Source organism: Pieris napi, chromosome 3 (genome assembly GCF_905475465.1).
Source record: "Pieris napi chromosome 3, ilPieNapi1.2, whole genome shotgun sequence".
In the NCBI taxonomy this organism is placed as follows: Eukaryota; Metazoa; Arthropoda; class Insecta; order Lepidoptera; family Pieridae; genus Pieris; species Pieris napi.
Window position 1 is genome coordinate 5800672 of NC_062236.1, and position 16040 is coordinate 5816711.

Below are 16040 nucleotides of genomic sequence, written 5' to 3' on the forward strand. Positions count from 1 at the left end.
CGGGACAGCACAGATGCAATAATAAAATGCATATGTAAGCTTTTAGTCGGATAAAATAAAAAATACAGTTAATTGTTTTTTAGAGTTCTAAAAAATACCGCTAACTTAATGTAGCGTTCACTTCCTCGAAATATGGAACTTTTTTAATTTTACGCTTCATTCGTGAAAGTTTCTTTATCGATAGGAAATTGGAGACATGTTCTTTGATATAAGAACTGTCACATGCCTACATATTTAAGATATAATATTTTTAGAAAAAATATTTGTAAGTTTAGCTGATAACTAACTTGTTTATTAAGATTAAGCTAATCGGTAAGGAATCCTCTGACTCTCATGAACCTGAAATAGATCCAACTCCTAAAAAATAAATATTTTAACCACAGGAATCTCGAACCCAGGACCGGGTCCTACGGGTTAACTACGAAAGCGGTAAAAAATTTAAATAATCAACTATTGTTCCCAATAATCAAATATATTTAATTGAGTTTCATTCTCTGAATCGTACGCTTCGAACTGCAAAGGCGCAAAGTTTATACAATGCTCCATACATATTCCCTTAAAAACTATACTATTCTGTCGATGTTCAAAATCTTGAATCTTTTTTTCGGGCTTCTTACCGATATTCTATCATAAATACTTTATTATCGCAATACTTAGATACACTATCAATTTCATAAACGACAAATAAGGACCATGACATTACAGCTAGGAATACAAGTATTATTTACGACCACAAATTGCTTTTTGTTGCGGACAAAGGGAAAATTCCGTTATGACGTCAAACGGGTGTGTTCGATTGACCCTCGGGTGACACGTCTCTGCATCTTGGTAAATATTAATCATGTGGAAAACATCAGTCATGCATATATCACATACAATTTCAGCCTTTTATTTACCACTAGTTGAGTCCCCATAGTTTCCTTCGCGTTATTTCTATAGCCTAGCCTTCCTCAATTAAAGGACTACTATGGTTTTTATTTAATTGGTTTATTTATTCAAAAAGAAAACATACAAGTACATGATATATAAAAATAAATATAAGTTGTAATAAGAGTAGTGTTCTTAAATTGCTTCTAAGAAAAGAAAAAAAAATATTGTAAGAATAGAACAAAAATGTACAAATAACAGTTCCCGAGATTAATGTGTTTAACCAAATGAAATTTTCATATATATAAAACTCTTAATTACAAAAAAAGTATGAAAGTTTTGCGAAAAATTAATGTCCGAAAGTTGTCTGTTTCTCATTTTTTTATTATCTTCAAAAAACCCGAGGAAGGAGTTTTCTATCCGACATTAGTACATATTGTTAACTGAGATATAATTTTTAAATAATTCAATATGGTCCAAGGTGAATTTAAACACATATAAAAGGAATGCACACATATTCCTCTATTGTAATTTTTAAGTGGTTCAAAAGTTTCGAACTTTATCGCCTATACGGTGTTTAACGTGCTTTCCGTCTATATAAAACGATGTTATCTACAAATTTCATATGTATTAAGTTTTGATAATATGTGAAATAATATCCGTTTAAATATATAGACGCAAAATGAACGATCTTGGAACTACTATACTTTGTTTCTAATTAGTATTTTCTTTAAATAAAACACTTCATAGTACACACAATACATTAACACAGCATCAATAAAATAAATTATTAATAGTTACATTATTACTATTAAATTCATTAATTCGAAAAAGTTGCAGAGATTATCGCGTTTAACTTAACAAATTTTTCAATAATACAATACTTGTACAAATATTTAAAGGGCGCCTAGAGATTTGTTTCCGCGAGACGTAAACAATATTGATGCTAATTCTGTACGTGGAATAGACTAAACGAGTTTAAAATTAGTCACCCTGTCAAAAATGTCGGCTAAAAATATATGTAATTAATAATTACTATGAACGTATCACGTAATTTTAATTAAATATACCGCAATTATATAACCTTAAAAACTGTCTTATGCTCAAATAGAATATATACTTGTTGTGCAAGAGTATTAAAATTATAGTAAGTTTTTATTATATAATAAACTATATATTATATACAAATACCTATAATCATAAGTATGTCAAATGGAAGAGACTAGCTGCCCACGACACAGGCAATCCTAGTTTGGTGTTTAGGGCACTTTCTCTTTTTTTTTTCATTTTTCACGTTTTTTTTTTGGTAATTTATTAAATAAATACCTACGTTCTAAGATAACCTCGAGTTGCTATTATTGTACTTACAGATTAAAAATACTTTATTTACTAAATTAAAGATTCTTAGTCAGATTTTACATAAAAAAGCTTAAATTATATTCATTAAGTTCACTTAATACGCTAAACCCCAAATTGATATTTAAAGAATTTTGGCGAAACTTTGGTCACACAATTAAGCCTTACCTATTGTGGAATTTGACAATTTAAACCCCGATTTTCAGTAATTTACATAACGAATTAACTATAGCTTTGTAAGATACCATGGATTTACAATGGCGCAGTCATGAGCGGATACATTTAGAATTCCCGAAAAGAAAAAGGTTCGCACACATATGTACGTGTGTATTTTCACATTATTAATTAATGAGTATTTAAGTACTGATTACGAGCTTGTTGGTAAACCTTTATGTTTTAATATTATATATAACGTACGTGTTATATATAACGCACGAAATTGAAGCAACGTATTTAGAATTCTATTGTACTATAACAAAGTTAAACGTATTGGAAACCTCCTCGTTCGGGGTGTTTGAAGTTATACATTATAAAGGTATGCAATTATTGACTTAATAATGTTTGTTATATTTTTTAAAGTTTGAAAGGAAAGTTATCATTTTTGTTTTGACGTATTCCCCAGTTTTGTAGTCCATTTCACTTTGGATCGCTTCTGGGCGTATGCAATTTTTATACAAAATCGTATGAAACAAATGACCTATTAATAAACAATAGAATTTCGTAAATCATATCAGGCCTTGTTTGCCTTTTTTGTTCTTAATACGCAAATAATAAAGGGTTTAAAAAAAATACTATAGTAATTTTGTCGAAGACAGTTCTTTGGAGAAGTGGATTGTGTGAAATTTCCGAAGATCTTCATAGGGGTGGGGTACTAGTGTTTTTCTGAGTCTGTTTAATTTATAGGCATGAAGGTCCGGCGTTTCATGCGTGACGTGACATAGGTCGATTTTTGCTTCTAGCGGCAAGATTTTTTTTTTCATAGTCGAGACTATGTACGATTCGGATTTTCCATACGTATGCCATATTTACCGCTAATTCTTGATTCGGTATGAACCCTTATTAATGTCGTAATAATTGCGCACATAAAATTTATTAGTTCAGACAGGGTTCAAACGCACACAGGGTTGGGTTTAACCATTAGGCTAACAACGGTCAAGAAATTAGTTTAAATAACAATTAATAACTTCGTATTTAAGTATTCACAAAGGTCAAATATTTCAAAGTATTATGAAGAATTCGAAAAGTTTTGGAGATGAATATTTCGCGATTCTAACTTAGTGAAGATTAACAACTTACAGAGGTATTAATAAATATCAAAAAAAGATTTGCCAAAAATTACATCTGTCGAAATTGTCACACTTCAATAATTATAACTGTCATAATCGCGATAATTTTCTATTCATTAATCTTGCTCCACCTAACAGTCAATGAATGAGCAGATTTATGATTTAAATGTAATATTAAATTACAATATTTTTTTATCGTATATAAATTTAAAACATCAAATCATAGACAACAAAACTGTCAGCTTTGCGTTTTTTAAACCACTTAAAACACAAATACTTTGACTGATGTTTTCTTTGACGATTTTTTTTAAATTGATGATTATCATAATATTTTAATAGGTCTTTTGCTACTTTTACGACCCGAATTTCTTTTAAAACATAATCTAGGCGAAATAGATATATTATTCTTGCGATTATAAATAGTTTAATATATTCCGGACTAAAATTTTTTTGTTCCTGAGTTATAATGGTGAAACGTGAATTTATCTCATTATTTACATGACGTTTCGATTGCTATTCAACAATCATCGGCACTGACTTGCCCTCGCGCTTTATATTCGTTAAAGAAAATTTATTTAAATGTATATTACACATGTAAAGTGTAAACCAAAGACAATGACGGATTTCTATAAAGACTAAAAAATGTCTATTAATAGACATTACTTTGAGGGTTTTATCAAACATTTTAACTCTATTAAAATCTTCTCAAGTCTCAATCTTTAACGTTATTAAAATGGTTGATTTTCCGCATTACAGCGTTTAAATTACCTTTCCAGTAAATTATTACTGAAAACTTTAGTCTATAAGGTTAATTTATTTTAACTGCAAAAGCATAGATTCATATTGGTTTTGGTGCAATTTCGATGTAAATGTTCATCACGAAATATCTGCAGCCTTTTAATGCACTTTTACGGCAAGAGCATCTTGACTTACATTTTAATACTTTAGTTTAAATACTCGACGGGAAGTGGGTCGTCCAGTTTTTAAGGACTTATAGAAAAGGCTAGTTTTATTTATTAGTAAATTTAAAATTCTCAGGCAGACTCGACAGTGAGTATTGCGTGACATGTATTACAACAAAAATCGTAATATGGTTCACGACTTACGTTAAAGATAACAAAATATGAAATAGTCACAGAAATTCCCCCTAATTAATTTACTCAAAAAATAAAAACAAATTCTAAAAGATTAATACAATTGTAGTCCTAACTTCCTACCTTATACGTATTTGGTTTCTATGGAGGAATCAGAAACGCTCGTATATTGTAGATAAACAATAGAAAGCTAAGAAGAAACAATAATCAATCAACTTGAATATAATATATTATTCGAGAGAATAGTTTAATCCCATATGTTGTTCTTTATTTGCGAAACTAATAATGTTCTACAGCGTTTACTTACTGATCTAAAAATAATAACACATGTCGAAAAAGTCTGACGTCATTGTTTATAGGGTACGTAAACACAGCCACATCCGAGTATACTGATTTATAACCGCAAGAATAAAATATCTATTTTACCTAGATTATGTTTTATAAGAAATTCGAGTCGTAAAAGTAGCAAAAATTCGAAAACTAGAACATAGAACTGTTTCAGCTAAATTCGTTCAGTTTTGTGTCGAACTGAGATTAGGATTAGGTTAAACATTTTGGATTTGACATTTAGTCATCATTAAGTTTCTATTCATAATATTACTCTAAGCTTTCGAAGACGGTATTAGTATCGCAGTGAAGAAATTTTTTCTTTATAATAAGGTTTTTACAATTGTATTTGTTGTCTTGTCTTTATTATAAGACAAGAAGAGTTTTTTATTTTGCCATTTGGCCGTATACATCGGTGTTATATTAATCAAAAATTAATTTAAAAATAAGGCCAGAATTCAATTCACGCGTCATAATATACACGATTATAAATATACATACTACTTCAGTCAATTAAATTTCATTTGATTAATTGAAATCGACCTTAGAACGTAACATTTCTTAGGTGAAAAAAAATACATGAGTTTGATTCGCTCGTGTAGTTAAGAAAGATAATTTAAAATAATGTTGTGAGAAAAAGGGAAGTAACATAATAAAGGGGAACGGTAAAAACAAATATTACACGCCCGAGACCAACGTTGATAACATTCAGTAAAACCAAACATCGCAGGAAACGTTAATAATAAATTAAGTCTTTTCGTGATTCGTGATTTTTATTATTATAAAATTAAAACGATGACTTCATTATCCGTAGTACTTAAAGCTCCACGGTCTTTTTAAGTGGCAAAGCTGGGTGAGAGTTTCTTAAGTGGTTTCAAAATCTCATTATTTTTTAAGTTTCCTTGAAAATAAAAAAAAATTGTTAGCTCGTGAAATGTAATTACATCAAAACGAAAAATATTTGAAAACCCATTACGATACGAGAAACATTTAAATTCCAACCGCATACGCGAGTTATCCTCGATATTATTACGTTATATTTCGAAACATACATTTAAAGCTACTGTTAAGGAGTTATAGTTGAGAATTGATCACTAATTGATTGAGGGTCTTGAAATTAAATAAACTGCAATAATAACACGTGCGAATCGTATGACACTTTTATTTTAACTAAGTAAGAGTAGTGGACTGTATATACATATTTGGACATGCCGCCCACCAAAGGACGCAGTCCTTTAAAAGAAATAACATAAAAGATAAAATAAACACTTAACAAAATTACAAACTATAGTTCAATACAATTGTTTCACGAAAGACACAATAGTATGCATCAGACATTGTCTTTCATCATATTTAAATGGCTTATTGACTATTGTACATAAAAATAAGACAAACCGCCCACCGTAATATGTCTGCATACATAGTTGGATATAGCATTACACAACAATTCACATGTTATAGTCTATTAATATATGTATATTATAGCGTAGTATAGTAAGTACACAGGCATCTAACACAGTATATAATAATTTTTAAAAACATACATAACAGGTAAGTATTACATAGTTTGTATATTTTGTTTATTACATATTTCCAAATAAGGTTTTTGTTAACAATAGTAAGTTGATATATAAATTGATTTTCACTTTTAAATGACTAATGAACATTTATAATAATAAAGTAACAATTAAAAATAGACTAATTATTTAGTTAAAATGCATATTTTTGATACAGGTCTTTTGAGCGTTCCGCTTCTACATTTGATCGATACTACCCGGGTCACATTGTCGGGACCGATATGCTTTTTAACTATTCTACCCATAATCCAGTTACCAGGAGGAACATTATCCTCCTGTATAACAACTACATCATCAATTTCCGGTTCTAAGTTATTTTTAACATTCCATTTGTACCTATTGTTTAGAATTACAAGATATTCTTTAGACCATCGGTTCCAGAAGTCAGTGACCATTTTTTGTGTTAACCGCCAACGATCGCGATAACTGATGTCTACATAAGCATGACTTTGGTCAGCTACATTAAGCACAGGTTCGCCGATCAAAAAATGTCCAGGCGTCAGTGGGAGAGGATCATTAGGGTTGTCACTTAAGACAGTCAGAGGTCGTGAGTTAAGGCAGGCTTCTATTTGAGTCAGCATAGTTGTGAGCTCCTCGTAAGTTAGAGTGGTATCGCCAATAACCTTTTTAAGGTGTGTTTTTGTGCTACGTACGCCAGCCTCCCACAAACCTCCAAAATTAGGAGCGTGTGGGGGTATGAAATGCCATGTAGTACGCTCTAATGTTAACATTTCTGCTATTTCACTAGGCACTGAAGATTTGGCACTGTTAAACATTGTCGTTAATTGTTTTTCTGCTCCTACAAAGTTTGTGCCATTGTCACTATAGATATCTTGACAGTGGCCTCGTCTTGCTGTAAACCTTCTAAAAGCGGCGATGAATGCCTTCGAAGTCATGTCTGTGACAGCCTCCAAGTGTATAGCGCGTGTGGCCATGCAAATAAACAAGCAAATATATCCTTTAAAGGACTTTGCTCCTCTACCTGGGGAGAATCTGATGTTAATAGGTCCAGCATAGTCCACACCGACCGACTTAAATGGTCTATTGGGAGTTACACGCACCTCTGGTAATTGACCCATTAACTGTGATGATTTACGTTTCGAATATCTAATGCAAGTCACACACTCACGGTAACATTTCTTTGTTTGATCTTTAGCTCGTAGTATCCAGTATTTTGTTCTCAAATAATTTATCATCAGTTGTGGTCCTCCATGCATTGTTTTCTGATGAGCATCCATAATTATAAGTCTGCTAAGATAGTTTTTAGCAGGTAAAATTATAGGATGCTGTGTGTCGTACTCCACGTGTGACTGTTGTATTCCTCCGCTGACTCTTAGAATCCCATTTTCATCGATAATGGGCGTAAGACTTCGCAGTTTACTCTTTTTAGAAACATATCCCAGAGTCTTTAATTGTTTCATTTCATCCTTAAATTCAAACCCTTGAACTTGTTTAATGCAAATATCTAAGGATTCATTAATTTCTTTTGTTGAAATATAACTTGTATAACACCGACGCTTATCTTTAGTTGATTTTAAATTTAGCCATCTTCTACAGTATGAAATAACTCTCAATAACTTATTTAAATTAGAAAACTTAGACCATATAAATTCTTCTTCGGATGTACATAAAGCAGTTAAAGATTTAATCTTCTCTTCTTCTTGTGTATCTTCGATGTCGACCATACTCAAATTTACATCTAATAAAGATAGCCAGGCGGGTCCATTCCACCATAGCAAGTGATTTGATAGATCTAAAGCTTGTAGACCTCTTGACGCACAGTCGGCCGGGTTCATCTCAGAAGTAACGTGTCCCCATTGTTCGTAATTTAAAATATTTAGTATATCAGATACACGGTTACTTACGAACGTGTTCCAGCGACTAGGTCCTCCCCTTAGCCATGCCAGGACTATGGTTGAATCAGTCCATGCATGTAAGTATTCGTTAGATATGTTTAACACTTGTGATATTTCAGAAATTAGCTTGGCCGCCAACACAGCACCACATAATTCCAGTCGAGGTATTGAATTCTGTTTCGTAATTAGTGCAACCTTAGTTTTGGCTGATATTAAATTCACATAAACCTCATTGCCTTCAATGACTCGCATGTAGACTGCTGCACCATATGCTGTCTGTGAAGCATCTGCAAAGACATGTAACTCTGCTTTAGATGTGGAAGAATAACGTAGCCACCTCGGTATATTAATGCATTTAATATGTATCAAATTTTCTCTAAATTGTAACCATTCCTTCAGTAAATCTCCTGTTATAGTGCTGTCCCAATCTAATCCAGTTAGCCATAACTTCTGGATTATTAACTTTGCTATAACAACAACAGGGGCTATCCATCCCAAAGGGTCATACAGTTTTGCTACTTCTGAGAGAATCTGCCGTTTAGTTATAGGTTCTTTTACTATAGGCACATTTAGAGTATATTCGAATTTGTCTATGTCTCTATTCCAACTCACTCCTAATACCTTAACTAGGTTATTTACCTTCAGAGGCAGTTCATGATCATCTCGTTTATTTTCACCAATATATTTTAGCACATTTTTACTATTACTGCTCCACTTTTGGAGCTCAAAACCTCCTAAATTCATTAATTTACTCATGTCATTATATATATTAATAGCATCAGCAACTGTCTCACATGACGTCATTAAATCATCGACGTAATAATCACGTTTAGTTATATGAGCAGCAACAGGGAACTTCGATTGTTCATCATCAGCTAATCTCTGGAGTGACTTCACAGCGAGATAAGGCGCACATGCTGTCCCAAATGTTAATCTTAAAAGCTTGTAATGTTTTATTGGCTCACTCGGATTAAATCTCCATAGAACTCTTTGGTAATTTGTATCATCTTCTGACACCCTCACCATTCTATACATTTTAATTATATCTGCAGTAAGGCAAATCTTATAAAGCCTCCATCTCACCAATATGTGGCGCAAATCTTGCTGCAACTTAGGACCAATATGTAAATCATCATTTAAAGAAACATTATTAACTCCTTTGCACGAAGCGTCAAAGACTATACGAAGTTTTGTCGTCTCCTTATCTTCGCGAAGTACCGCGTGGTGCGGGAGATAGACTGCAGTGGGACTATCAATTTCTGCATGTATAATTTCAACCATATGATTTAAATTTATATATTCGTTTATGACCTTGTGGTATTCTTCTTTAAGTTTCTGGTTTTTTAATAATTTTCTTTCTAATATTTCAAACCTCTTGGCAGCAATTTCTTTAAGATTTCCTTGCCTACATTGTGGATTTCCAGTCTTGAATGGTAGTTTAACCACAAATCTTCCTTCTTCATCTCTTATAGTTGTACTGTCATAAAAATGTTCACAAAATTCCTCTTCTTTTGATAGTCTCTTCTCTATAGTATTTGGTTCATTCTCGATTTCCCAAAATTTCTTGAGCATCTCGTCATCTTTAAGTTGAACATGCAAACTTGCAACATTTGTGTCCGAAGAACCTGTTTCTTGAGGCAGCTTTCCTGATAGCACCCAACCTAGGCATGTTCTCTGTGCTAGTAAGTTGCCCCTAGGATGTTTGATTATACCATCTAAAATAATGTTACTGTATACGTGTGCTCCCAAAAGAATGTCAATTTTTCCAGGTGTTTTGAAGGCTGAGTCAGCCAACTCTAAAGATTCTAGGTCTGACCATTCAGGAGCACTAAGTTTGGTAGTAGGCAGAAGTGTTGTTACCGAACGCAATACATATGCATTCACTCGTATTATTGTCTTAGGATCGTGGCGAGATTTCACGTTAAGTGAAACCATGTATTTGATTCTCATTTGCCCCTCTCCCACACCTGACACCCAACCACTTACTGATCGGCGCGTAAGATTAAGCAATTGTACTGTAGCTTCAGTTATAAACGATGCTTGCGACCCTTGGTCTAACAAAGCTCTAATAATATGTTTGCAACCATTCCTACTCTCTACTAATACCTCAGCAGTAGCTAATAGGACACTATTTTGACAATTTTCCTTGGAAAAGTTAGTTACAAAGTGTACATCGTTTGTTATAGTATTAAGCTTACCTTTAGTTTGCTCAGTCATGGTACCTGTCAACGTGGATTCCCCTTCACTCGTAGTCACCGTATTTCGATCTCTCTCGTAGTGTAGCAATGAATGATGACGACGCCCACATTTTCTGCAACACGTTGGCTGACGACATCTGATTACTGAATGTGATGGAGCAAGACAATTAAAACATAATTTATTCTGCTGGACGAACTCTTGCTTTTCTTTTGTAGACATGTCTACGAACTCTTTACAATAATATATGTAGTGTTCACCACTGCATAACACACATTTGACTTCCTGCTTTTTCACATCATTGTGTATACCTGAATGAAAGGACTTAGGTTTAGCAATAGGTGTAGCAACAGGCTTAGGGTATGGTGATTTCACTCTGTGACTGTCTATCATTTCTAACGATCGAAATCTAGCTTCTAGAAAATCCCGCAGTTCTGCCCAAGTAGGTAATTCGGTGTTACTCAAACTAAGTTGTTGTTCCCATCTCTTTATCGATTCATTGTCCATCTTTGATATTACTAAATAATTAATAATCATATCCCAAGTGTCGGTTTTCACACCGAGATTTTGCAACGTTTTTAAGCATACCGACGTAGTGTCTACTAATTGTTTAATTGAACTCGATGTCTCCGTACATATACCCTTCTGTGAAAATAATGTTCTTAAAATTGCATAGCAATTCAACCGCTTATTATTATATCGTTTCACTAACTGGTTCCATGCCTCATCGTAGTTTGCGTCCGTAGTCGAAAAGTTGCGTATTAATAGTTCTGGGTCACCCGATAAATTACTTTTTAGATAATGTAGTTTTTGCACCGGCGTTAAAGACTTATTGTTATGAATCAAGGAGCAAAATAAGTCATAAAAAGTTGTCCATTCTTCATATTTACCTCCAAACTTCGGTATTTGTATTGACGGTAATTTAATATTATTTAATAACCTCTGTTCGTCGCCACCCGCTATTGAGGTATGTGATAAAGGAGACTGTTTGGTTAAGTTTTGAAAGTCCTCCTTCATAGTGGACTTGTACTGAATATATAGCTCATCAAAAATATCACTAAAGTTTCCTTTAAAATAGGTACTTTCCTTTTCTTCCTCTTTAGATATTTTTAAAATTAAACTTTTGTGTCCTTCCTTAAAGTCCCGCCATAATTGTTCTAACACTTCTAATCGAGTTTCTATATATGATATTTTTATTCTGTCTTTCGGTGATTTCCTATAATTCTTTTCTGCACTTCTTAATGTCTCCAACAACTTAAATTGATACTCAAAAAGACCCTCCATCGTACACTATGACTTTGAGCGTAGTTCGTAATTATCCGATTACTCAGACCCACTGAAAAAACTGAACACAGCCCAACGTAATAGTACTTCACAGTATGGTGTGTATATAACGTAATTTATTTCGTTTTTATAGGTTAATTTCACTTTTATAATGTTATTATAACACTGTAATGAAACACTGATCACACAAAAATCCTTCCAACTATTCCTTATCGCTTAGGAATGTGAGCATCTATTGTTCTCACTGTTCGCCAACTATTGAACAATAGCGATGTTATCCGGTTCGATTTTGGACCATATGTTAAGGAGTTATAGTTGAGAATTGATCACTAATTGATTGAGGGTCTTGAAATTAAATAAACTGCAATAATAACACGTGCGAATCGTATGACACTTTTATTTTAACTAAGTAAGAGTAGTGGACTGTATATACATATTTGGACAGCTACGCTCATAATTTGATAGAAATTTTTGTTTACGTCTCAAGAAATATTAATCGTAATCTCTGTATTTCAACCAAGTTTGTCAAGTTCGAATTTTCCAAGTGTTCAATTTGAAGAGAAATAAATTTAAGATTCCAAACTCCTTTTTTCATATAATATACCAAACAGCTGTGCAATAATTTATCTGCATCATTCTTACAATACCACAAAATTAAACAACAAGTATTTGTAGTTGCGTTTTATGTATGAAATAGCGTAACTTAACGTAAAACAGCGTTTTTCAATATATGTTTTCTTATATTGTAAAACTTTAATTTTGCCGAACCTACTACCAAAATGGCTTGCTAATTTGTATAGCACCCAGTAAATATTATATTAAGTTTTTTCCATTCACGCGCGCTTATGGAAGCCATAGATAAAATATAATCAACCAACAACTGAAGCTTTTAACTAAACGACCCGTCTAATCTAATAACTGGGGAAGTGGAAACCGAGAACTGAACAAAAAATATTACATTTTTAATAGAGTGTTTCAATATACCTTGTTTTATTTTATCAATGCGTACTAGAATTTTTTCTATTTAATTTTTCACCTAAACCACGAATGTTGGCGTCTCTTTAGAATCGGATTGATCATTAGCAAATGAAAAACCATGAGTATGACAAAATATTAAACTGCGTATTTTAAGTTTCTTCTGTTAAGTTCTTCATATAAAATGATTATTTAAATTACCTATAAGCGGATGGCTAGATCCACAGTGATTAAAGCTAAAAATTCGAAATATAAATGACTAAGATAATGCAAGACATTTTTAAACAATCTAGACGTGAATAAGTTCTAACCAAAGATTTCTTTGGCTCTACCTAATAATTATTAACACACCCTGTGTTATATTAACTTTAATTAAGGCGTCTTCATAATTTGGAGATTGTTCTTGAAAACTAATTAATAATACCAGAGGAGAGCTAAATTTAAATAGATTCTGATTTGTAATTTGCTATAAATAGAAATCGTTTTTAGATGGCTTCTTCAGCCAGGTAATTAGTAAGGTAATTATACCTTTTTCTTTCGTTAATTATTGAAGATATTAAAAAGTCTAAACTTTTTTAAATGAGTGTAGATATGATTGATTATTTTGTTAAAAACTTAAACTATTAAGATCTTATAATCTATACTATAACACATGACAACTAAACATGCAGAAGGGGGTTGCGAACGTGCGCGTTGTGCTTTAAGCTCGAAAGAAGACAAAGCTCAGCATAGTTTGAAAACTGTTCAGTCCACTGTGAATTAGGACATCGCTTGGTAGTAGTGAAAACGCTACTAATGTAAATGTACCAATAAGTACCAAAAATATTGTTGGACAGTCGGCGCGGTGGGTCGTTCGCAGCCCCACGTTGTCGGGGTCGGAGTCAGTCTCATGCGAAGCGGGAGGGGCGACGGTGGGGCAACATGAACGGGGCTCACTGAGAGGATGGTGCGGCGGCACGGAGAACGTGTAGTACTTGGCTGTTTGGTTGTGAGCGCGCATCACGGAGCTGTGGGTGAGCGTCACCACCACGACCAGGATTGACGCCAGCGCCAGCATGAAGAACGACGCCGCCACAGCTGCCACTACGCGTCGCCGCCGCGCCTCCTTGCTGGCGTCCTCTGGAGGAATCTCGGGCTCGACAGGCTGCGGGGGTGGTGGCTCTGGAGAGCGACTTCTCACACTGGGACCCCGGCTGTTGGGCAGCTCCAGCGTGTGTCGACGGGGGCGACGGGTTCTGTCGCATTCTGCTGCAGATGAGTGATGCCGCCGCAACCGATGAGGCGCTCCTGACGTGGCACGACATGATGCCGACCGTAACGTGCGCACGGGCACCATCAAATCATCGCTAGCGACGCGCGGCACTCGGCCGGAATGCACCGATCGGAAGGAATGGTCGCGTGAGGAACTGCTAGGAAAAGCTAGATCCACTGAAGCGCGAGACGAGTGTCTCGAAAAGCGTTCGCGATCGCGGTCTCGATCCCGATGATCTACACGCACAGACATGGTGCGGCCGGAGCTCGCGGCGGCGCCCGCCCGAGTGACGGCGCCTCCCCGCCCGCCCAAGCCGCTTCGCCGCGCAATCGTGTTTACACTAGGGTTGCCATGTTTTATGGACGACCGAACGCCTACAGCAACCACCTACATTTAAAAAACATCTATTCTTGCTCATTTCTGTCACTTTGAAGACACGTAGATTTATGGATTAAACAACTATAAATCATTGCTACCAGTCTTAATTTATAATCGATTATTGACCGCAGACCTGGTCGTTAAGGAATGATTGATTACACGAATGAGCAAACATAAAGTTTAAACTTTAATCGATTTGTAATATTTTGTCCGTTACTTTTAATTAGTAATTCAGTACAATTCAGTGAAATTCTTTATAAGAATGCCAAAATTTGAGTCCTTTTTCTAAGTGTGAATGCAAACCCTACCGCTCCCAATAGAAGTTAGCATAAAGAAGCTTGACAAATATTCCACCGTCGAACACTACTTTCAAATGCATGTTGCCGAAATAGTATTGACACAACTGAGAGTATTTAAATCGAATTTTGAGAGCTCCTTCACTATCTAAACACAGACTATGGTCTAACAACATTTTAAAATATCATGGCCAAAATGGCTGGAAAATGAGGTTAGATGGAAGCATTTACGATATTGTTCCCATTGAAGAGTGTGCGGTAAATAGAGCGAGCGGCTTTTGTTATGCGTTGTCAAGTTAAATTGTGTTGGCGGGAAGCGTAACAGATAGTGAACAAGTTGTGAGGCTACATCGACACTTTTCAATACGTGCCTACGGGATTTCTACACCTGTAGACCACCACAGTAGCCTATAGGATAGGTTGCTTAGCAACTTTGAATCAGTTTACAGACTAAGCATCAATTCTTTTATTTACTGTCGAAATGGAGATTGAATTAAAACCAGTGTACAGCTCGCTATCTAGGACGTCTTTATGGTGTATGTAGTGTATGTATTAGCAAACTAAATATATGACAGGGTGAGACCTAAGAACCTAATATCCCTACGAAGCCCTAAACATTTACCCTAACACATAAATAGTTAATGTTTAAATATGTACGGGACGCGTAAACTCTAAAACTACGGTTAAATATTCTTCAAACGAACACAATACTTCCCCATTAATATATATTGTATAATAAAGTTGGACGTATTAAATATTTTATAAATTAATTTTTTTTAAATTTTAACCATCTGCAATCAGCCTCAGATTTTATTAAATGATTTTTGAAGCAGTTAGGTAATGCAAATCCAATAATTGGTTTTCCCTTCGTAACTCGCAAACTATCAACTTAGAAAATATTATTTTTATTCGTTCACCTTTTCGAAGCATTTTCTAAACGCAAAAAATTATTTGTATATTATTCATAGAAATTTAAACCTCGTTGGCCAGATTTAATTTAATCGAGAGATATAGATATTAGATTTTTTTTAGACTTTTAACAAAACATTCTTTGCTGGCCATATTCGTGAGTATTTGTACTCACGGTAACATCGCGAAAATAACAAGATGTGAATCGAATTAACGCTTTTGCATCCATGAATATTTAATCATGAGTTCGACATTTTTATTTGACCTCATCACTGCAGTATCTCGAGAGCGCGGAATTTTCTAAAAGTACTATTATTTGTAGGGTGACACTTATTAAGAGGAGACATGAATAATGCATAGCCTTTTGAAACCGTCCAGTGTAATAGG

The 16040-nt window shown here is 34.2% G+C and overlaps 1 protein-coding gene across 3 annotated transcripts in view; it reads right to left on the reverse strand.

Moving 5' to 3' along the window:
* The window catches only part of LOC125063121, a 92711-nt gene that overhangs the window by 26434 nt on the left and 50237 nt on the right, over positions 1-16040 (reverse strand). Inside the window, exon 1 of one of the 3 annotated variants that reach the window (XR_007119471.1) lies at positions 13755-13927. The exons of 1 other annotated variant lie outside the window; for it this stretch is intronic. Coding sequence is in view for 1 of the 2 variants with exons in the window: in XM_047669348.1 (XP_047525304.1) it covers positions 13793-14322 (530 nt within the window). In the remaining variant the exon portion in view is untranslated. Of the gene's footprint in view, positions 1-13754; positions 14344-16040 lie in introns of those variants that run through there. One more of the 3 variants, XM_047669348.1, reaches the window with a different exon arrangement.